We start from the raw sequence: 22,703 nt of genomic DNA, 5'->3' as shown, positions 1-22,703 counted from the left end.
TCACCTTCTACCAATGCACCCAACCATCTTTCCTCACTCTTCTCCTTTTTCACTCCATTTTCCCCACCTCCCTGTCTCACAAGTTCCTGATGCTGCACCTATTGGCATTCTAGATGCTGCACACTCTGCCAGGCAGCACTCCTCTCTCCCCCCACCTCTACATTATTATCCCTTCCCCTTTCCTACCTCCTCCAGATTGCTGCCACCATCCCACTGATAGCTACATGCTGGCTCGAGTTGGCAGTCATGTGTGCATGAGGTGTGCTTGCTTGTGTGAATGAATGGTGTGTGTGTGTGTGTGTGTGTGTGTGTGTGTGTGTGTGTGTGTGTCTTTTTACAATGAAGGCTGTGGCTGAAAGCTTATATGTAAGTTTCTTTTAATTGTGCCTGTCTGTAACTTAGTGTATTATCTTTATGGTAGGTAGAAATCTATCTTTTACTACATTGTTGGTATTCCTCCCTGGACTTTCCATTGTTTTATTTCTCCTTTAAGTGTGTCCTCACAAGGACCCACTCCAACACTCCCACATGGAAATATCGTTGACAGTACTGATGACCAAACCAACTGATTGCAATGTCTGGGTATGTTCATCATAACAATTCGGTGATTGCTTTAGTCCATCTGTCTTGAAGCAAATGTTTTGCAGCCTTCATTTGGGTAGTCCACAGCTGTGTTCTCACATTTTGAATTATCATCTTATGGCTCTCAAAATGAAAATCTAATTGTGTTAGGATAGTTTCCATCTGCAGAACTATCCGGAAATTGCGAACAATCCTAGGACAGTCGGCACACCTGCAGAACATAATAATGAGAACACTGTGGTGGATTATTTACCAGTCCTTACTCTGAACTGCATCAAAGACGACATAGTGGTCTTCTGGTAGTTCTGACTGCTTCCATGTATGTCTATCCTTCATACAAATAAAAGACTTCCTAATTCTTAAATCTATATTTGATGTAAACAAATTTCTCTTCTTCGGAATCACTTTTCTTTCCGTTGTAAGTCTGTGTTTTATATCCTCTCTACTGTTTGCCCCCGGTAGCTGAGTGGTCAGCGTGACAGACTGTCAATCCAAAGGGCCCGGGTTCGATTCCCGGCTGGGTCGGAGATTTTCTTTGCTCAGGGACTGGGTGTTGTGTTGTCCTAATCATCAACATTTCATCCCCATCGACGAGCAAGTCGCCGAAGTGGCGTCAAATCGAAAGACTTGCACCAGGCGAACAGTCTAACCGATGGGAGGCCCTCGTCACACGACATTTCATTTCATCCTCTCTACTTTGGTTATCATCAGTTATTTTGCTACCCATGTAGCAAAATCCATCTATTACTTTAAGTGTCATGTTTCCTAATCTAACTCCCTCAGCATTACCTGATTTAATTTGACTACATACCATTATTCTTGGTTTGATTTTGTTGATGTTCATCTTATATCCTCTTTGCAAGATGCTGTCCATTCTGTTCAAGTACTCGTCCAAGTCCTTTACTGTCTCTGACAGAATTACACATCATCAGCAAACCTCAAAGTTTTTATTTCTTCTCTAAGGACTTTAATTTTTAACTCGAATCTTTTCTTTGGTTTCCTTTACTGCTTGCTCAGATTGAATAATATCGAGGATAGGCTAGAACCTTGCCTCATTCCCTCCTTAACCAGTGCTCTCCTTTCATGCCCCTTGACTCTTATAGCTGCCATCGGGTTTCCGTAAAAGTTGTGAATCGTCTTTTGCTCTCTGTATTTTATCTGTACTACCTTCAGTATTTCAAAGAGAGTGTTTCAGTCAACATTGTCAGAAGGTTCCTATAAGTCTACAAATGCTATACCGTATTTTACTAACTATAAGACGCACTTTCTTCTTTGAAAAATTGCCTCCGAAATTCAGGTGCATCTTGCGCTCCAAATTAATATAAAATTATCCAGTGTTTGATTTAAAATTCCCACTAGTTTTAAAAATGGTCATATATTCTGTGCCACAGGAAAGCTATCTCTGTCTGGCAACTTTGGATTCAACTGGCAGCAACAGTGCACCAGTGCGACGAACATGATTTGTGGAGATTCACAAATTTGCTAACATTTTCTGCTTCCCACCCCACCATCGTAAAATCAGAACACTGTCTAGCATTTAATGCATCATTGCAGGCTGTGGTGCCAGTGAACTTGAATTGAAAGTGATTTGTGTTATCAGTAACAGTACAATATTTCTGTTAGTAGCTAGCTTCGTAATGGAAAAAAATAAAAGGTGTTCATATGACATGGCCTATAAATTGAAGGTAATAGCATATGTAGAAGAACATGGAAACAGAGCAACTGAGCAGCATTTCAACCATTCACCAACAGAAAAAACCATTTGTGATTGGCAGGCTAATAAAGAAGAACTGAAAAAAATGAGGAAGGCTAAAGTTCACATAGAGGACTGAATGCAAACTGGCCAAAACCAGAGGATGACATATTGAAATGGATTCAAGAACACCATCAAAATGGTATAGGAATTAATAAAAAAAATTTCAATTGCATGCTCGTAAGCTAGCTCTATAGTTAAACAGAGAACCGACTCGTAATGGTAACATAATAGACCTTCTGGTGGCAAACAGACCCGAACTATTTGAAACAGTTAACACAGAACATGGAATCAGTGATCATAAAGTGGTTACAGCATGGGTGATTTCAGCCATAAATAGAAATATTAAAAAAGGTAGGAAGATTTTTCTGTTTAGCAAAAGTGACAAAAAGCAGATTTCAGAGTACTTGACGGCTCAACACAAAAGTTTTATCTCAAGTACAGATAGTGTTGAGGATCAGTGGACAAAGTTCAAAACTATCATCCAATATGCATTAGATGAGTATGTGCCAAGCAAGATCATAAGAGATGGAAAAGAGACACCATGGTACAACAGTCAAGTTTGAAAACTGCTACAGAAGCAAAGGGAACTTCGACTTCTGATGTCTATCAGTTGTAGAATTTTGGAACATGTATTATGTTCAAGTATAATGACTTTTCTGGAGACTATAAATCTACTCTGTAGGAATCAGCATGGGTTTCTAAAAAGACGATCTTGTGAAACCCAGCTCGCGCTATTCGTCCACGAGACTCAAGAGGGCCATAGACACTGATTCACAGGTAGATGCCGTGTTTCTTGACTTCTGCAAGGCATTTGATACAGTTCCCCCCAGTCATTTAATGAACAAAGTAAGAGCTTATGGACTATCAGACTAATTGTGTGATTGGATTGGAGAATTCGTAGATAACAGAACGCAGCATGTCATTCTCAATGGACAGAAGTCTTCCGAAGTAAGAGTGATTTCAGGTGTGCTGCAGGGGATTATCGTAGAACTGTTGCTATTCACAATATATGTAGATGACCTTGTGGATAACATTGGAAGTTCACTGAGGCTTTTTGTGGGTGATGCTGGAGTATACCGAGAGGTTGTAACAATGGAAAATTGTACTGAAATGCAGGAGGATCTGCAAAGACTTGACGCATGGTGCATGGAATGGCAATTGAATCTCAGTGTAGACAAGTGTAATGTGCTGCGAATACATAGAAAGAAAGATCCTTTATCATTTAGCTACAATATAGCAGGTCAGCAACTGGAAGCAGTTAATTCCATAAATTATCTGGGAGTAGGCAGTAGGAGTGATTTAAAATGGAATGACCATATAAAATTAATCATCAGTAAAGCAGATGCGAGACTGAGATTCATTGGAAGAATCATAAGGAAATGCAGTCTGAAAACAAAGGAAGTAGGTTACAGTACACTTGTGGGTCCACTGCATGAATACTGCTCACTGCTCACTGATCCGTATCAGATAGGGTTAATGGAAGTGATAGAGAAGATCCAACGGAGAGCAGCACACTTTGTTACAGGATCATTTAGTAATCATGAAAGCATTACAGAGATGATAGATAAACTCCAGTGGAAGACTCTGCAAGAGAGACGCTCAGTAGCTTTTGTTGAAGTTTCGAGAACATACCTTCACCAAGGAGTCAAGCAGTATACTGCTGCCTCCTATGTATATCTTGCGAAGAGACCATGAGGATAAAATCAGAGAGATTAGAGCCTACACAGAGGCATACCGACAATCTTTCTTTCCATGAACAGTACGAGACTGAAATAGAAGGGAGAACTGATAGAGTTACTCTAGGTATCCTCCGTCACACACCATCAGGTGGCTTGTGGAGTACGGATGTAGATGTAGAGAACTTAACAGACTCTGAGGGTGGAGTTGGTTGGTGCTACAAGTTTATGAAGTGTCATGGACTTACCATGCGAACCAAAACCAGAATATCTCAGGAAGTGCCTCAAGAGTATGAAGAGAAAATACTATCTTTCCATCACTTTATTATTCATCATCGAAAGAAAACCTATGTGGAATTAAGTCAAATAGTGAATATGGGTGAAACTCCTGTGACATACGTAATAGAACTGTTACCATGAAAGATGCTAAAATTGTAACTATAAAAACAAATGAACATGAAAAAAATGCACAACATTGCAGTCCTTTCATGTTGTGCTGATGGCACAAAACTTAATCTAGTGATCATTTTCAAGCACAAAATGTACTGAAATACTACCAGGTGTTCTTGTTCACATACATGAAAAGCATTGGATGGATGAGGATGGTATGAAATTATGGATTAAATGAGTGTGGAAGAAAAGGAAAGGTGCTTTATTGAAGACAAGTTCTCTTCTCATGCTAGATCTGTTTTTATTTATTTATTCCATGTGATCTGATGGTACACAGTGTGTTACAGATGTTGTAAAATATCGGTTAACATTGTTAACATGTATTAACATATGTATTATATTACAAAGATTGGTTCAGTTTACTTCACTCCATTGCTCAATGTTTTCAGTTTAACATAAGCAGCAAGATTACTGTTCTAGGTATTCATTTATAGAGTAAAAACAGTGACACAACAAATATGACTTCACGGCTTTGCTAAATTTTATGTTGTCTTTGATGAACTTAATACTAGTGGGAAGATTATTGAACAGTTGGAGGCCCATGTGGAATGCTCCCTTTTTACACAGTTGAGTGTTTGTATATAAAACATGCAGATTTGAGTTTTTCCTGGTGTTGTGTTTATGTATTTCATTATTTTTCACATCTCTGGAGTCAGTTGGCACTATTGGTTTCTGAAAGATTTTAGAGTCTCAAGAATGCATAGGCAAAGCAGTATAAGGATTTCCAACTTTCTGAAGATGGGTTTGCAGGAGTCTCTGGGTTTGTTCCCAGTAATAATCCTCATTGCTCTCTTCTGGATGTTGAATGTGCTCAGAGAAGTTGAGAATTTCCCAAGAATATCACACCATATTTTAGGTGGGCTTGTATGTAACCGTAGTACATGCTGGTTACTGTTTTCAGGCTAGCACATGATTTCAGTACACTCAATGCATAACAGCCAGTACTAATTCTGGCATTTACCTTTCCTGTATATGTATGCCATTTCAGGTTACCTTGAACCCACAGACCCAGGACTTTGAAAACAGTGTCAGTATCTATTGGCTGGTTATTTACAGTGACAAGTGGCTGAGAGGGATTTGCATTTTGTGTAGTGTGAAAGTTGATGGAAGCTGTCTTTTTGGTGTTGATAGTTAATCTGTTGATTTTAGCCCAGTTACTGAGTTGTTCATTGGTCAAGTTCACAGCTTTTTGCACGGCCTCTGTAGTCTCCCTTTTGAGGAGTACAGTTGTGTCATCAGCAAATATTATTGTTTTGTGTGCATCTACTTTCAGGCTCAAGTCTACATCTACATCTACATGACTACTCTGCAATTCACATTTAAGTGCTTGGCAGAGGGTTCATCGAACCACAATCATACTATCTCTCTACTATTCCACTCCCGAACAGTGAGCGGGAAAAACGAACACCTAAACCTTTCTGTTCGAGCTCTGATTTCTCTTATTTTATTTTGATGATCATTCCTACCTATGTAGGTTGGGCTCAACAAAATATTTTCGCATTCGGAGGAGAAAGTTGGTGACTGAAATTTCGTAAAAAGGTCTCGCCGCGACGAAAAACATCTATGCTGTAATGACTTCCATCCCAACTCACGTATCATATCTGCCACACTCTCTCCCCTATAACGTGATAATACAAAACGAGCTGCCCTTTTTTGCACCCTTTCGATGTCCTCCGTCCATCCCACCTGGTAAGGATCCCGCACCGTGCAGCAATATTCTAACAGAGGACGAACGAGTATAGTGTAAGCTGTCTCTTTAGTGGACTTGTTGCATCTTCTAAGTATCCTGCCAATGAAACGCAACCTTTGGCTCGCCTTCCCGACAATATTATCTATGTGGTCCTTCCAGCTGAAGTTGTTCGTAATTTTAACACCCAGGTACTTAGTTGAATTGACAGCCTTGAGAATTGTACTATTTATCGAGTAATCGAATTCCAACGGATTTCTTTTGGAACTCATGTGGATCATCTCACACTTTTCGTTATTTAGCGTCAACTGCCACCTGACACACCATACAGCAATCTTTTCTAAATCGCTTTGCAACTGATACTGGTCTTCGGATGACCTTACTAGATGTTAAATTACAGCTTCATCTGCGAACAGTCTAAGAGAACTGCTCAGATTGTCACCCATGTCATTTATATAGATCAGGAACAGTAGAGGTCCCAGGATGCTTCCCTGGGGAACACCTGATATCACTTCATTTTTACTCGATGATTTGCCGTCTATTACTACGAACTGTGACCTTCCTGACAGGAAATCACGAATCCAGTCGCACAACTGAGACGATACCCCATAGCTCCGCAGCTTGATTAGAAGTCGCTTATGAGGAACGGTGTCAAAAGCTTTCCGGAAATCTAGAAATACGGAATCAACTTGAGATCCCCTGTCGATAGTGGCCATTACTTCGTGCGAATAAAGAGCTAGCTGCATTGCACAAGAGTGATGTTTTCTGAAGCCATGCTGATTACGTGTCAATAGATCGTTCCCTTCAAGGTGATTCATAATGTTTGAATACAGTATATGCTCCAAAACCCTACTGCAAACCGACGTCAATGATATAGGTCTGTAGTTAAATGGATTACTCCTACTACCCTTCTTGAACACTGGTGCGACCTGCGCAATTTTCCAATCTGTAGGTACAGATCTATCGGTGAGCGAGCGGTTGTATAGGAGTGCTAAGTAGGGAGCTATAGTATCAGCGTAATCTGAAAGGAACCTAATCGGTATACAATCTGGACCTGAAGACTTGCCTGTATCAAGCAATTTGAGTTGCTTCGCAACCCCTAAGGTATCTACTTCTAAGAAACTCATGCTAGCAGATGTTCATGTTTCAAATTCTGGAATATTCCATTCGTCTTCCCTGGTGAAGGAATTTCGGAAAACTGCGTTCAATAACTCCGCTTTAGCAGCACAGTCGTCGATAACACTACCATCGGCACTGTGCAGCGAAGGTATTGACTGCGTCTTGCCGCTTGTGTACTTTACATACGACCAGAATTTCTTCGGATTTTCTACCAAATTTCGAGACAATGTTTCGTTGTGGAACCTATTAAAGGCATCTCGCATCGAAGTACGTGCCAAATTTCGCGAGTCTGTAAATTTTAGCCCATCTTCGAGATTTCGCATTCTTCTGAACTTCGCATGCTTTTTCCGTTGCCTCTGCAACAGCGTTCGGACCTTTTTTGTGTACCACGGGGGATCCGCTCCATCTCTTACCAGTTTATGAGGTATGAATATCTCAATTGCTGTTGCTACTATATCTTTGAATTTGAGCCACATCTCGTCTACATTCGCATAGTCAGTTTGGAAGGAATGGAAGTTGTCTTTTAGGAAGGCTTCTAGTGGCACTTTATCCGCTTTTTTAAATAAAATTATTTTGCGTTTGTTTCTGATGGATTTGGAAGAAATGGTATTGAGCCTAGCTACAATGACCTTGTGATCACTAATCCCTGTATCAGTCATGATGCTCTCTATCAGCTCTGGATTATTTGTGGCTAAGAGGTCAAGTGTGTTTTCGCAGCCATTTACAATTCGCGTGGGTTCGTGGACTAACAGCTCGAAATAATTTTCGGAGAAAGCATTTAGGACAATCTCGGAAGACGTTTTCTGCCTACCACCGGTTTTGAACAAGTATTTTTGCCAACATACCGAGGGTAGGTTGAAGTCCCCACCAACTATAACCGTATGAGTGGGGTATTTATTTGTTACGAGACTCAAACTTTCTCTGAACTATTCCGCAACTGTATCATCGGAGTCTGGGGGTCGGTAGAAGGAGCCAATTATTAACTTAATTCGGTTGTTAAGTATAGCCTCCACCCATACCAATTCGCACGGAGTGTCTACTTTGACTTCACTACAAGATAAACCACTACTGACAGACACAAACACTCCACCACCAAATCTGCCTAATCTATCTTTCCTGAAAACCGTCTGATACTTCGTAAAAATTTCTGCAGATAACGCAAGCGAAACACGCAAAGAATGTATCAACTAACCTGTACAAATGCCTAACGACTGTGCTACAATCTGCTGAATTTACGATTACAGTAACTAAAACTCGAAATTGCACCTCCTATACGAAACTCACACGCTATTTAAATAAGAATCTACGAAGTAAACACTAAAGCGCGATGCTGCAACTGTCAAACACTATAATACGCCCGAAATATATTAATTAAACAATGCAAGTACCCAAAAACACGCAAAGAAATTAATTAAGCTATCTAACAAACAAGTAAGCTAGGGTTATACGACTTGCTGCTGCAGCTGCTTATCCAACGGCGGCAGGGAGCACAGGAGGAAAAGTAGGGGTCCCAATACTGAGCACTGTGGTACATATTGTTGTACAGTTTTATTACTCCATAGGATTTCGGTTACTGAGTTGGTTTGTCTATTAGTGTATTTCCTGCTGACTCTCTGCATCTGACTGGTTATCAATGAAGTAATCCAATTGTTTGCAATTCCTCCGATACCATAGTGTTCTATTTTTTTCCAGCAATATTTTGTGGTCAACAGTGTCAAAAGCCTTTGACAGATCCAGAAATACGCCTGTTTGGGTTGTTTTTTTATCTAACATATCTGATAGTGTATTTATGCAATCATATACTGCAGTTTCAGTAGATTTGTTGCTTCTGAACCCATGTAGAGCTACACTTAGTAAATCTTTTTTTTTTCTTTTTTTCAATGAAGTCCATTAGCTTTTTGCACATTATTTTTTCAGAAAGTTTAGAAAAGCAGGATGAAATTGAGATAGGCCTGTAGTTATTCAAATCTTTACCCCCCCCCTTGTTTTTTTTTTTTTTTTTTTTTTTTTTTTTTTTTTTTTTTTTTTTTTTAAAAAAAAGACAAGTTTTAGAGGTACAGGGAAAGTACCTGCCGGGAAAAAACAGTCATGGAGGTGAGTTAATGGTTCAGTAATTTTTGATGACAGCTGCTGAGATACCATCAATTCCAGCTGAATATGAATTTTTCAACTCAATGAGGGCTTTTGCAACATCATTGTCAGTGGCTTTGGTGATGAAAATTGACTCTGCACATGTGTGGTATTTTTGGTTTGCTGGTTGGTAGTTTGTGTTAGGATTATTTTTGACCAATTTTTCAGCTATACTCGTAAAGAATTTGTTGAAAAAAATCACCACAACTTTGGGATTAGATATAGATTCATTGATGAGTTTGATTTCTATGTTCGTGTGTTAGCTTCGATTTCCCCTCTTTCCCTTTTTATAACATTCAACATTGCTTTTACTTTAATGATGGATTTGTCAATGTACTCATCATTTTGCATCCTTTTTGCCTGTCTTATCACTCTTCTTAGGATACATACGTAGTTTTTATAGTATTCTGTTAGTTGGGGGGGAGTCACTACTATGTTTACATAACACGTGGAGTATTCTTTTATGTTTGCAAAATATTTTTATAGCCAGTGTAATCCAAGTCTTGTTTCTCTTATTATTATTTATTCTTATTGGTTTTTGTGGAAAAGCCTCTTCAAAGTGATGGATCATTGTGTCAGGAAATATGTTGAATTTCATGTTGACATCATTGGCTGCATACATCTCTGTCCGCTTTTCTTTACTGAGGAGGGCATTTAGCTTGTTCAAGTTATCTTGAGTGAAAAGTTTTAGGTGGGACTGAGTTTCAGGTATCTTTGCTAAAATCAACCTTTAGAATGACAGCTTGGTGGTCGCTGAATCCTGCATTGTATATTTCTGGTGTTGGGTTAAGTTTATTGCTATTTGCAAAAATTTTATCTAGAGCCATCTTGGATGTGGGTGCTATTCTAGTAAGTTCGTTTACAATACCATGCAGATTATAAGTTTTTGCAATGTTAATCAATGTCTCCCTGTTTCTGTTGTGGGTGAGAAAGTCTATATTAAGGTCATCACATATAATTACATCCTGTTTCCACTGACTTATTTTGGATAGAAACAAGTCCATTTGTAACAGAATATCATTAATACTACTGGAGGGGGGATGGTAAATTGTAGCTACAATTAGATTTAGATTGTAAGCTTTATGGCTGCACATTCAAAGATCTTGTCTGTTCCTATTTCCTTTAGGGTAGGAAGTGGGCTATATTCAATGTGTTGTTTTATGAAGATGGCGACCCCCACATGTCCATCATTTGATCTGAAGTAGTGTTCACATAATTTGAAATTTGGTAGTGAGATTAACTTAACTACATCAGTGCAGAGCCAGTGCTCTGCTAGGCATACTACTGAGGTATCACTGAGTTCACTGGTCAGCAAAATGCTTAAGTCATCAGTTTTGTTGCTTAAGGATTGGACATAGTGATAATAGATTTTCAGGTCTGAGTGGAGTTTACTCAGGGGGCTCGAAGTCATATTTACTGTGTCTCTAACCTTTATTTTAAATTGTGCTGTATTCCAGATATGTTGACTTCTGAGCAGTTGTGCTGGTTCTGTTGGTCATCCTTGGCAGCTGATTCATCCTCTAGGTGGTCCTGGAAACTATCCACATGCTCATCACACTGCTGAGGCATCACATTGTCATTCTGGAGGGCTGTCTCAATAATGTTCACCATCACATTATTGATCCTTTCAGGTTCCTGACCTTTTTGAGGGGTCAGTGAGTTTCTGTTTCGTCTCTGTGACTTCATGACCCATATATCTAGTGTAATTTGCATAGTATGACTGCTATTACTCTTTTTATTTTCCATCTTGTTTGTCTTGGTCCATTTGCTTATGAGCATCTGTTTACAGTTTCTGACTTTTGGTTTCTTATTGTCTCGCATAGTTGTCAGGAAGGCCAGTCTATTGCAGATAATCTCCTTGCCACATTTGTTTAGGTGGAAACCATGTGTTGTGAAGTGGTTTCTGGCTAGTCTCTCTATTTCAGAGTTCACAGCAATTCTTTTTTGTACGCATGTTTTGCTAAATTCAGTGCTTGTATCAGGTCGAGGTTTGCAGTATTAATTTTACTATTTAAATTATGAACATCATATCTCCTGGGTATAGGATGGATAATGATATTCATTTTGTGACTTAGAGCGAGTATTGGTTCCAGTGGTTCTAACACATGTTTCATCATTAGATCAAGAGATTTGTCTGTGTCACTAGAACCCCCCATTACAATCAAAGTATCATGTGTACTGAAGCTTCTTGACAAATTTTCTGCATTTTTTACTGCCTCTTTTAGTGTAGCACCAGATTTTACTATGCTTTTTACCTGTTATGAGGGCCCTAGTTTGTCTTGCAGTATTTGAGCACTGTCTCTTCCATAACTGTCACTTAATATTAGTACTTCCATGTTTTCCAAGATTTTCTTGCTATGTAACATTCTGGAATTTCTTTTGTTTTTGTCCTGCACATATATTGGTGCTTGAGCAATTATGTTCACTGGCAGATTACTCATACACTGTGTGTCGGATTGTTCACTTTGGGTTAATTTTTGTGTAAAATCTTTTCTGTGGCAGTTTCTTTACATGCAGATTGTACAGGGCTACAATCACACATGGCACTAAACAACATACAATTTCTGTTAGGATTCAGCATTGCATTCTGAGCATGATTTACGGCTTGACTATTTCTCATAGTACTCTGTCCCATCAAACGCCAGTTTTTGTTACCGATATTTACATTTGGGGTGTGGTTAACGAGTTCATTGTTTGTGGGTTCATTGGTTACTGCCAGTTCAGGTTCAGTACACTTCACTAATAGTTCTTGATACTTCATCAGTAGGCTTTCATGTTTGAGGCTGAGGACCATTATTTCTTGTTTCAATGACTTAATTATGTGATCCTGAATTTTTTAGAGTATTGTTTACTTTGGATTCCAAAGCTAGCATGATGCACTGGTGGCATGTCCACTGATCTTCACTGTTAAAGTAGTTCAGGTTAACTTTGGCGTATTTTTTGTGGTACCAGTGATTACAGTTAATACACAGAATACCTCATATAACTTTTTTTGAACATATTTTGCACTTATTATGGTCGAAATTCGTTGGAACTGCAGGATCGGAGATTTGTACACTTTTACCCAGCGCCATCTTGTCTCTGGTTCTATCAGATGTCATATGAAAAATTCTGTGATAGAGAAATTGAGACAGTGAAATACAGAGCCTGCTGTTATTCCACAAGGACTTTCTTCACAACCATAACCTCTTGATTTTCTCAATAAATTAACCATTTAAAGTGTATATAAGAGAGGAATGGAACAAATGGATGATGGATGAAACCCAACATGAGTTCACACCAAAGGGAGCTTTAAAATGACCTAAAATCAAACAAGTGTGTCAGTGGATAAAACAGTCATGGTCTAGAGTAAGAGAGTGAGAAGTCGGCACAAGTAACACTCTCGATAACAGTGAAGACCATCTTAAATATGAATAGGACAATGATGATGATGAAGAGGAGAAAGAAAAAGAAAGTTCAGATGGTGACTATTGGAGATTTTAAGGTCAGTTCAGTTTTATAAACTAAGAACTTTTTATTAGTCTGGCTTTGCAGCTCAATAATCAAAATGGCAAAAATGTTATTTAAAAAAAACTGCTTAAAAAAGGTGCATCTTATAACCTGTAGTGTTTTATAGCCCGCAAAATATAGTAAACATAGGTCTGCTTTTCCTTAACCTATCTTCTAAGGTAAGTCATAGTGTCAATATTGCGTCACGTGTTTCTACATTTCTCCAGAATGCAAACTGATCTTCCCCAAGGTCGGCTTCTACCAGCTTTTCCATTCTTCTGTAAAGAATTTGTTAGTATTTTGCAACCATGACTTATTAAACTGCTAGTGTGGTAATTTTCACACATGTCAACAAGTGCTTTCTTTAAAATTGGAATTACGACATTCTTCTTGAATTCTGATGGTAGTTTGACTGTTCATACATCGTGCCCACCAGATGGAAGAGTTCTGCCTTGGCTGACTCTCCCAAGCCTATCAAACGTTCTGACAGAATGTCGTCCACTTTTGGGGCCTTATTTCAAATCGGGTCTTTCAGTGTTCTGTCGAATCCTTCTCACAGTATCATATCTCCCATCTCATCTTCAACTATGTCATCTTCCATTCCTATAATACTGCGTTCAAGTTTGTCATCCTTGTATAGACCCTCTGTACTCTCCTCCCTCTTTTTAGTGTCCCTTTTTTGCTTAGGACTGGTTTTTCATCTGAGCACTTGATATTCATACAGCTCCTTCTGTTTCCTCCAAAGGCCTCTTTAAAATTCCAGTAGGTGGTATCTGTCTTTCCCCTATTGATATATGCTTCTAAATCTTACATTTGCCCTCCAGCCTTCCTGCTTAGCCATTTTGCATCTCCTGTAAATCCCATTTTTATATGTTTGTATTCCCTTTTGCCTATTTCAAATTAACTGCATTTTTATACAGGGTGTATGAAAAAATCATAACCAATTTAAAAAAATCTTAACCATTATGTTGTTTGAGGTAGGTGTGAGAATGATGTACTATTGGAAAGAGCAAACTCTCGAGTTTTACATGGTTCCCACTAGGTAGCAGCAGTGTGCGTCCATTTCAGTTCTAGTATAAATGGTGTCGGGACAACAGAAAGTGTTGTTTAAATTGAACTTTGAAACAGCATTTCCAAAAGTATGCATGACTGTATCAACATCTCACAAAAACAGATGGATAACAGCAGGTATTAAGAAGTCCTCCCAAACACTTAAACAACTCAGTTCCATGAAAAAGATTCACAATGATCCAGAATTTTTAAATTTCTATCATAGATACAAAAAGATTTATAGGAAGGTGCTGATTGCTGCAAAAAAGTCATTTAATGACAAAATAATATATAATGCAGAGAATAAAAGCAAAGCAGTCTGGGATGTTATAAAAAAGGAAACGGGGAGAGGCAAACAAACGCAGAATAACATACTGCTAAGGGAGGGGGATAAGGTAATAAATGATCCACAACACTTAGCAAACTATGTAAACGAGCATTTTTCAAGTATTGCAGAGAAGTTACAGCAAAAATTCCCCAAAACAAATATAACACCTGCAAAAATTGTTGCACTAGATACAATGATGTTACTTCCAACCACAGAGAATGAAGTCAATAAAACTGTTCAAAAGCTAAAAAATAAAAAGTCAGAAGGCTTAGATGATGTACCAATGTGTGTACTGAAACAATGCATAGGGATTATACAAGGCCCATTAACAAATATAATAAATGAATCCTTCACATCAGGGACATTTCCAGAGCAGCTAAAACAGGCAAGAGTTGTACCTTTGCTTAAGAAAGGTAATGCAGAAGACATAGAAAATTACCGGCCCATTTCCCTGCTGTCAGCATTCTCAAAAATAATAGAAGCAATTATGAAAGACAGATTAATGAATTATCTGAATAAATACAATCTTTTAAGCAAATCACAGTTTGGTTTTCGAAGTGGCAAAAATACGGAGTCAGCCATAGTAGAATTCACAAAAGTTGTACTTAATGCTCTTGATAAAGATGAGTGTGTCACAGGCATATTTTTGGATCTTTCTAAGGCTTTTGATACAGTCGACCACAAGATTCTATTAAATAAATTAGAAGCATTAGGAATAAGAGGGGTAGCTAATGACTGGTTTCGATCATACCTAACAGATAGGGTACAAAGAGTAGAGATAACACATACTTCAAATAGATCTAAACATTTAGTAAAATACTTATCAGAACCAAAACATATTAATATAGGGGTTCCACAAGGTAGCATATTAGGACCAATACTATTCCTGATATACATCAATGACTTTCCCAGTAGTGTTACTCATGGTGAGAAAATTCTCTTCGCTGATGACAGCAATATTATAGTCACTGAGAGAACAAGAGAACTCCTTACCGAGATAGCAAATGAAACTCTCAAGGAAGTTTACGATTGGTCAATAAGCAACAAATTGACATTAAACATAAAGAAAACTAATGCCATGAACTTCAGTTTGAAGAGGAAAAATGACAATGTTAAATTAAATGTAGATGGCACCTCTATAGACTGTGTAACAAATGCAAAATTTCTAGGAATGAATATTGACTCTCAGCTGAAGTGGTGCGAACACACAAAGGTACTTGCAAACAGAATGTCATCAGCATGTTATGCCCTTAGAATTCTATCATCTGTGTGTAACATGCAGTGTCTTTTAGTTACATATTATTCATATGTACACTCAATTCTTAGCTATGGCATTCTTTTTTGGGGAACAAATCCACAAAATATGAACACAATTTTCAAACTCCAGAAAAGAGCCATAAGAATAATAACCAGAAATAGTAGTCGAGCTCATTGTAAAGATCTGTTCAAAACACTGGGAATTTTAACTGCTCCATGTGAACACATTTACCAGTCAGTTGTACACATCAAAAGTAACATTGGCAATTACTGCACAAACAGCTCTGTCCATGACCATGCAACAAGAGATAGACTCGACTTACATTTACCAAGAAAAAATAAACATAAAACGCAAAACAGCATTTTCTACCAAGGAATAAAACTGTACAATAAATTACCAAAAGAGATTAAAGAAATTTCAAAAATACACTTATTTAAGAAGGCAGCTAAAAAGTACCTGTTATGCAATACATTTTATACATTGAAGGATTACTTAGATAAAGCAGAGTAGGGGTTTGATAAAAAAAATGTTATACAAACAAATAATAATAATAATAATGATTATAAAACATCCAATATTCCACATAACACCTTCACTTTATTATTTTTCTTCTTTTTTCCTTTCTAGAGACACTCTCCCCTCAAGCTATGCATAGCACAATACTAACACCTCTTCCTCTTTCTGAGCTCAACATCTCACTCATTATGAAGGGATGCTGACTCAGTTTTTCAGGATAGCAAATGGGAACTTGCAGTACAGAAAATGGCCCAAGGATCACCTGTGTGTGTGTGTGTGTGTGTGTGTGTGTGTGTGTGTGTGTGTGTGTGTGTATGTAGTGAGTGAAGTGTTATGAAACAATGTGTGTATAGTGTGTGCAGTGACTGATAGTGAAATATGAGTGAATAGTGTGGCATTACATTATTTAATGAGTTATTTGTAAATAAATTATTGTATACCAGGAGTAAAATCTAATGATTGTCTCTAACTAGAAGTCTGTAAATATATGTGTATACGAATTAGCTTATTGTAAATTGATCTAAGCTTGTAAATACTTTGACATGTCCTATATCCTTGTAAAAAGAGATCTACGGATGAATAAAACTACTACTACTACTACTACTTCTATGTTTTGTGCAATGTGGGTCAGTAATAGCTGTCCAGTGTGACTTTCATACTGGTTATGGTGTGGATCATTCTACAGCACAGAGTGTTAAGCAATGGCATGAAAAATTCTGAGAAACAGATTGTTTGTGTAAAGGCAAATCGCCAGGCCATTCCCAAGTGTCTGACACAGTTGTCGAACACATCCGCCATAGTTTCACTATGAGTCTGCAGAAATCTGTTCGCCAAGCAGCTCAACTGCTCAGCATGCTCCCAATGTCCACTGGTGTGTGTTGCATCAAATGTTTATACATGAAACCATACAAAATTCAGCTGCTGCAAGGTCTTTGTGAAAGTGACAGACAACAAGGTGTGGGGCTATGTACTTTCATTCTTGGCAAGATGGAGGATGACAGGTTTCTTTCATGATTAGTGTTTAGTAACCAGGCAATGTTCCATTTAAATGGAAAGATGAACTATCATAATGTGAGAATATGGGGTACGGAACAACCACATAAATTTGTGGAACATGAGAGGGACTCTCCAGAATTTAATGTGTTTTGTGCAGTTTATTGGTAAAAGATATATGGTCCATTTTTCTTTGCTGAGCACACTGTTACAGGAAACACATATTTCAATATGCTTGAGAACTTTCTTTTCCTACAGTTGGAGACTGATTCGAATGACTTCATTTACCAATAGGATGGGGCACCACTATACTGGCATCTGGAAGAGTGGGAATTTTTAAATCAAAGGATTACTGAACGATGGGTCAGTCACACTGGACCAAATGATTCAGCCTTACATTACTGGCCTCCAAGGTCACTGGACCTGACTGTACGTGATTATTTCTTGCAGAGTTTTATAAAGAATTCTGTTTATGTGCCTCCATTACCAAAAACAATGAATGAACTGAGACTTTGTGTAACAGCAGCTGTGTGAGCTGTAACTCAAGACAAGCTCACTGCAGTATGAGAAAAATCTGAATACTGCACTGACATATGCCGTACATCTCAAGGGGGCATATTGAACTCATATGAAAAGGTATGAAAAAAAACTTTTTGTGTTTCCCATCCATTAAGAAACAAAATTCATTGTATATGTTTATTAACTTGAGAAGTACAGATGTGCCAAATCAAATTATTCTTTTTGGTACACCCTGTATTTTCTCCTTTCATTAGTTCAATACAGCATCTCCTGTGTTATCCAAGGATTTCTACTAGGACTTGTCTTTTTACCTGCTTGATCCTCTGTTGCCTTCACTATTTCATCTGTCGGAACTACTCATCCATCTTTTACTGTGTTCCTGTCCCCTGTTCTAGTCAACCATTGCCAAATGCTCCCCCTGAAATTCTTAACAACATCTAGTTCTTTTGACTTATCTAGGTCCCATCTCCTTAATTTCCTACCTTTTTGCATTTACTTCAGTTTTAATCTGCAGCTCATAACCTTGTGGTCAGAGTACACATCTATCCCTCAAAATTTCAAAATCAGGTTCCAAAATCTCTGTCTTGCATTATATAATCAATCTGAGATATCTGGTGTCTCCAGGTGTTTTCAATGTATAAAACCTTTTTTCATGATTCATAAATCAAGCATTAATGATGCTCTGTTGAAAATATTGCCAGATGCTTCCTCTTTCATTCCTTCCCCCAATCCATAATCACCTACTATTTTTCCTTCTCTTTCTTTTCCTACTATAAAATTCCAGTCCCCCATCACAATTAAATTTTCATCTCCCTTAACTATCTGAATAATTTCTTTTATCTCATCATAAATTTCTTCAACTTCTTGATCATCTGCAGAGATATTTAGCATATAAACTTGTACTTCTGTGGTAGGTGAGGCTTTGTGTCTATTGGCTATGATAATGCGTTTACTACACTTTTCATAGTAGCTCACCTGCATTTCTATTTTCTTATTCTTCAATAAACTCACTCCTGTATTACCCCTATTTGACCTTATATATAACCCAGTATTCACCTGACCAGAAGTTCTGTTCCTCCTGCCACCAAACTTCACTAATCTCCACTATACCTAACTTCAACCTATCCATTTCCCTTTTTAAATTTTTTAACGTACCTGCCCAATTAAGACATTTAACATTTGACGCTCCAATATATGGAACCCCAGTGTTGTTTTTGCTGATGACAATATCCTCCTGAGTATCTCCTGCCTGGATATTCAAATGGGGGACCATTTTACTTCTTTGATATTTTATTGAAGAAGACACCATCATCATTTAACCATACAGTAGAGCAGCCTGCCCTCAGGAAAAATATGGCTGTAGTTTCCCCTTGCTTTCAGCCATTTACAGTACCAGCACAGCATGACCTTTTGGTTGATGTAAAAGGCCAGACCAATCAATCATCCTCACTGTTGTCCCTGTAACTATTATAAAGGCCGCTGCCCCTCTTCAGGAACCACATGTCTGTCTGGCATGTCAACAGATACCCTACCACTGTGACTGCACCAACGGTTTAGCTATCTGTTTTGCCTAAGCACACAAGCCACTCCATCAAAGGCAAGGTGCATACTTCATGGGGGCTTTATGACAAATACATACGGCATATAATTACAAGTCATTTTGGAAGAAAATGCTACTTCTTGAATAAGGTTCAGTTTGTGTGTTTGTTTGACTAACTTTTTACTGTGCAAATTAGAATACTTTATTCCACTGGAATATAAACCTTGAAGAAGTATTGCAATAACAGTTAATTAGTACTACAATGCTCTTTTGTACTAATGTGTATTTCATTTTCTAGATCATAGCCCATCAGCTGGGGCCAGATGAATCATTATCTAGTTCGGCAGAAGTCACTGTGTTTCTCAATGATGTTAATGACAATGCTCCTGTGTTTGACAAAGCAGAATACCAGGCAGTGGTGATGGAAAATATATCAGCAGGGTTCTTACTAACTCAGGTAAGTGCAACACAAAGAAACAAATGTTACAGCTTTACCAGTGGTAGTAATACATAAATTTATAACAGGAAAATTGCAGCAACTTGGTGCTTCAGTTTTGCATCATGTGCATCATTAATTCTATCAGTTACCATAGTTGTCTGCTTTTAATGACTCTGATTTTTCTCCCTTGCAAGTTTGCATTATTTTTATATATTCTTACAAAGCATCTCTTTGTTGGTTACAAAGCCTGCCATTTTGCATGTACTGTGGGGCACTCAAAGCTCTTTGGGACAGGGGAGATGACTGGAGAGCGAGCTGGACAATGCAATTGAGGAGCACTCTGTACTAGTGCTCTTTTTAATAAAGAGTATTGTTGTGAGCCAGGTGTGTTGTCACCATCAGTGGCTTACTACCACTGCAATATCTCACTTCCTACATTGGTGACCCCCTGTCAACCACGAATACATACAAATTTGTTTCCAAATCTGATAGTTCTTACTATGCAGTAACAATGTCGCCATCATACACCTCATCACCAGCACTGTACCTATGTCAACACATACCGTTCACAGGACTGCAGCACAGAATCAGTGCAACAGTGTGTGAATCTGACTGTGAAAACATAGTGTTTTCATTACAGCTAGCCAACAGTGGTATGACACTGCATCAACAATGAAAACATATGATGAACCCATCAACTGACTTAAATGCAATGAATTCCACAGTCTCCTTTCAGTGCTTTCTCAATTCTAATCATCTCTGCAATGCCGTGTTCATGTCACCCACGTCTTTCAAGCAATGTATTTCAACATTTGCAATTCGCCATGCAATGACCAACTACATCATCTTGCCTCACACACTGCACTGACATCCCATGATCACCGGTAAATTCACATATTTGGGTGGTGCTCAGCTCAAAATATCACTTTTCCAAGCCAAGAATAATATGTCATGCTGTGAGTGCTGTGGTTGATCAAGCTATCAACAGATTTACAGCTCGCTGAGAGTGTGACTGAGGCAGAGCCAACCAGATGGCGCTTGACTATGGCTGACAGAATATTCACTCTCATTCACTATAGGCTAAACAACAGGGCACACTGTTAGATTCAAAAATACATGCAGCAGACCCCCCTCCCTCCCCCCTCCCTCCCCCCTCCCTCCCCCCTCCCTCCCCATGCCACACGAACGCAGCTGCCTGGGAACAAAGGGCCACAATCCACAATCATGGCGGACTGCAGCAATCCTCACTGCGTGTACAGTAAAGCACACTGGTGCCCAAAGCTACACATGCCAATAATGTCACATATCCCACACAGGCTCTAGGTTCTACTGCCTGCTTGTATCATATGCAATTCAGTGATGCTGCATGCAAATGTCGAGACCCTTGCGGATACCTAAACTCCACAACCAGGTCACAGTAGGTGCTCCAGCCTGCAATGCCTCACCAAGTTGCCTATAATCCACCAGAACATCCAACACATGTACGCTTGCCTCAGCTATTGCTCATGGACATCTCTTTGTCTTGGACAAAGCATCAAACCAATATCTACTAATTGTCACAGACTCTGATGTTAGCTCACTTCCATGCTCTTTCACTCCAACTTTCAACCCTATGAGTGCCCTCATGCTCCAGGCTGCTAATGACTCCAACATTTGCGTATGCAGCACCATTGCACACACCATGCAACTGTTGTACAAACTCCAGTATCCATGGACTTTCCTGGTGGCTGCCATGGTAGAACCAGTCATTGGAATGAACTTGTTATGACATCAGCAACTCAGTCATGATGTCTTACAGTCCACACTCATTCACCACATCTCAGGTGAATGAGTGCAAACTATCTCCACCCTTTTCATGCCTCCAAAACTGGTGCCTGGCGCACTCACCCTCGATCACTCCATCCATGACCTCAGTCAACACATGGTTACAGTAACTCCGGATAGAAAATGTAGAGCTTTAATGTCACTTTGCTGCTGCCACCATGCACCATGGCCTTAGCAACAGCACACAAGCAGCTCTGCACGGCAGACAACAAACAGCTGGGCACAGTGCTGCCTCCCGTGCCATACATGCTTGCCCCCCTCCCCCCCCTCCCCCCCCCCCCCCTCCTCTGCACACACCACGTCAGAGTCACCACAAAGTCAGTAAATTGCAGTGTTCAGTGTCTGTTAACAGTGCTCGCAACCACCCCCCTCCCCCCCCCCCCCCCCCCTCACCTCAGGCATAAGTACACATACCTGTGCTATTCATGAGAGAGCCATGTATTGCATAGTAACCACAGATGGACCCCCAGTTCAACGTACACCACAAAGGTTAGCCCCAGTGGATTTGCAAATTGCTAAAGCTACAGTTAACAATCTCCTTCAAGCAGGAATTATTTGCCCTTCAGGTAATCCCTGGGTCTCCAGAATCAAGCTTGTTCCAGATTGTGCAATGGTTAGAGGGTTAATCCTAAACAGTGCGTAACAGCTATCCTATTCCCAACATACAGGGTTTTGTGCTTGGCCTCGCAGGTGCTACAATCTTCAGTGTGATTGATTGCAAGCTTGCCTACATACAAATACTGATGCACTCTGACAAAATCTAAAAGATTGCCATTATAAATTCATTTGGACTTTTTGTGTACCTCTTTATGCTGCACAGGCTTGAAAATGCTGCACGGGCTTGGCAGCAGTTCATTGGCAGTCTCCTATTCCACTTCCCCCTGTTGCTATACATATCTTGATGACATACTCATCTTCTTGTGTTCCACAGATGAGCACTCATGGCACCTAGGGCAAGTGCTAGTTGCACTGCAGGATGGTAGAGTGGTCATGAACAAGGCAAAATTACGACCACAGCAGATGGAAGCACTTTCCTTGGAGTTGAACGTATGCTGCAGCTGCAAGGCCTTCCTCGCCTGAAAATGTACAATGAACTATAGCGATTCCACCTTCCTCAGGCAGCTAACTTGCAGATCCCACTACAAATACCTTAAACCGAAAAGACAAACACAGAAAAAGGAAATTACCTTGGGCCCCAGAAATGATGGAAGCATATTGCCATGCTACAAATTGCCTGCTTTAAGCTGTTATGTTAGCACATCCACAACCAGATGTACAATTGACATTTACTATGGATGGAAACAACACAGAAATTAGAGCCGTCTTTCAACAGATAGTTTATGGTGT

The 22,703-nt window shown here is 39.2% G+C and overlaps 1 protein-coding gene across 1 annotated transcript in view; it reads left to right on the top strand.

The window, feature by feature from the left end:
• LOC126278769 (cadherin-86C) overlaps positions 1 to 22,703 on the top strand; it is a 396,441-nt gene that overhangs the window by 254,106 nt on the left and 119,632 nt on the right. Inside the window, exon 11 of the mRNA XM_049979049.1 lies at positions 19,392 to 19,550. Coding sequence (XP_049835006.1) covers positions 19,392 to 19,550 — 159 coding nt within the window. The remainder of the gene's footprint in view (positions 1 to 19,391; positions 19,551 to 22,703) is intronic.

Source organism: Schistocerca gregaria, chromosome 1 (assembly GCF_023897955.1).
Source record: "Schistocerca gregaria isolate iqSchGreg1 chromosome 1, iqSchGreg1.2, whole genome shotgun sequence".
NCBI classification, from domain to species: Eukaryota; Metazoa; Arthropoda; class Insecta; order Orthoptera; family Acrididae; genus Schistocerca; species Schistocerca gregaria.
The sequence above is the reverse complement of the archived record's forward strand: the minus strand, read 5'-3'. Positions and strand labels throughout refer to the sequence as shown.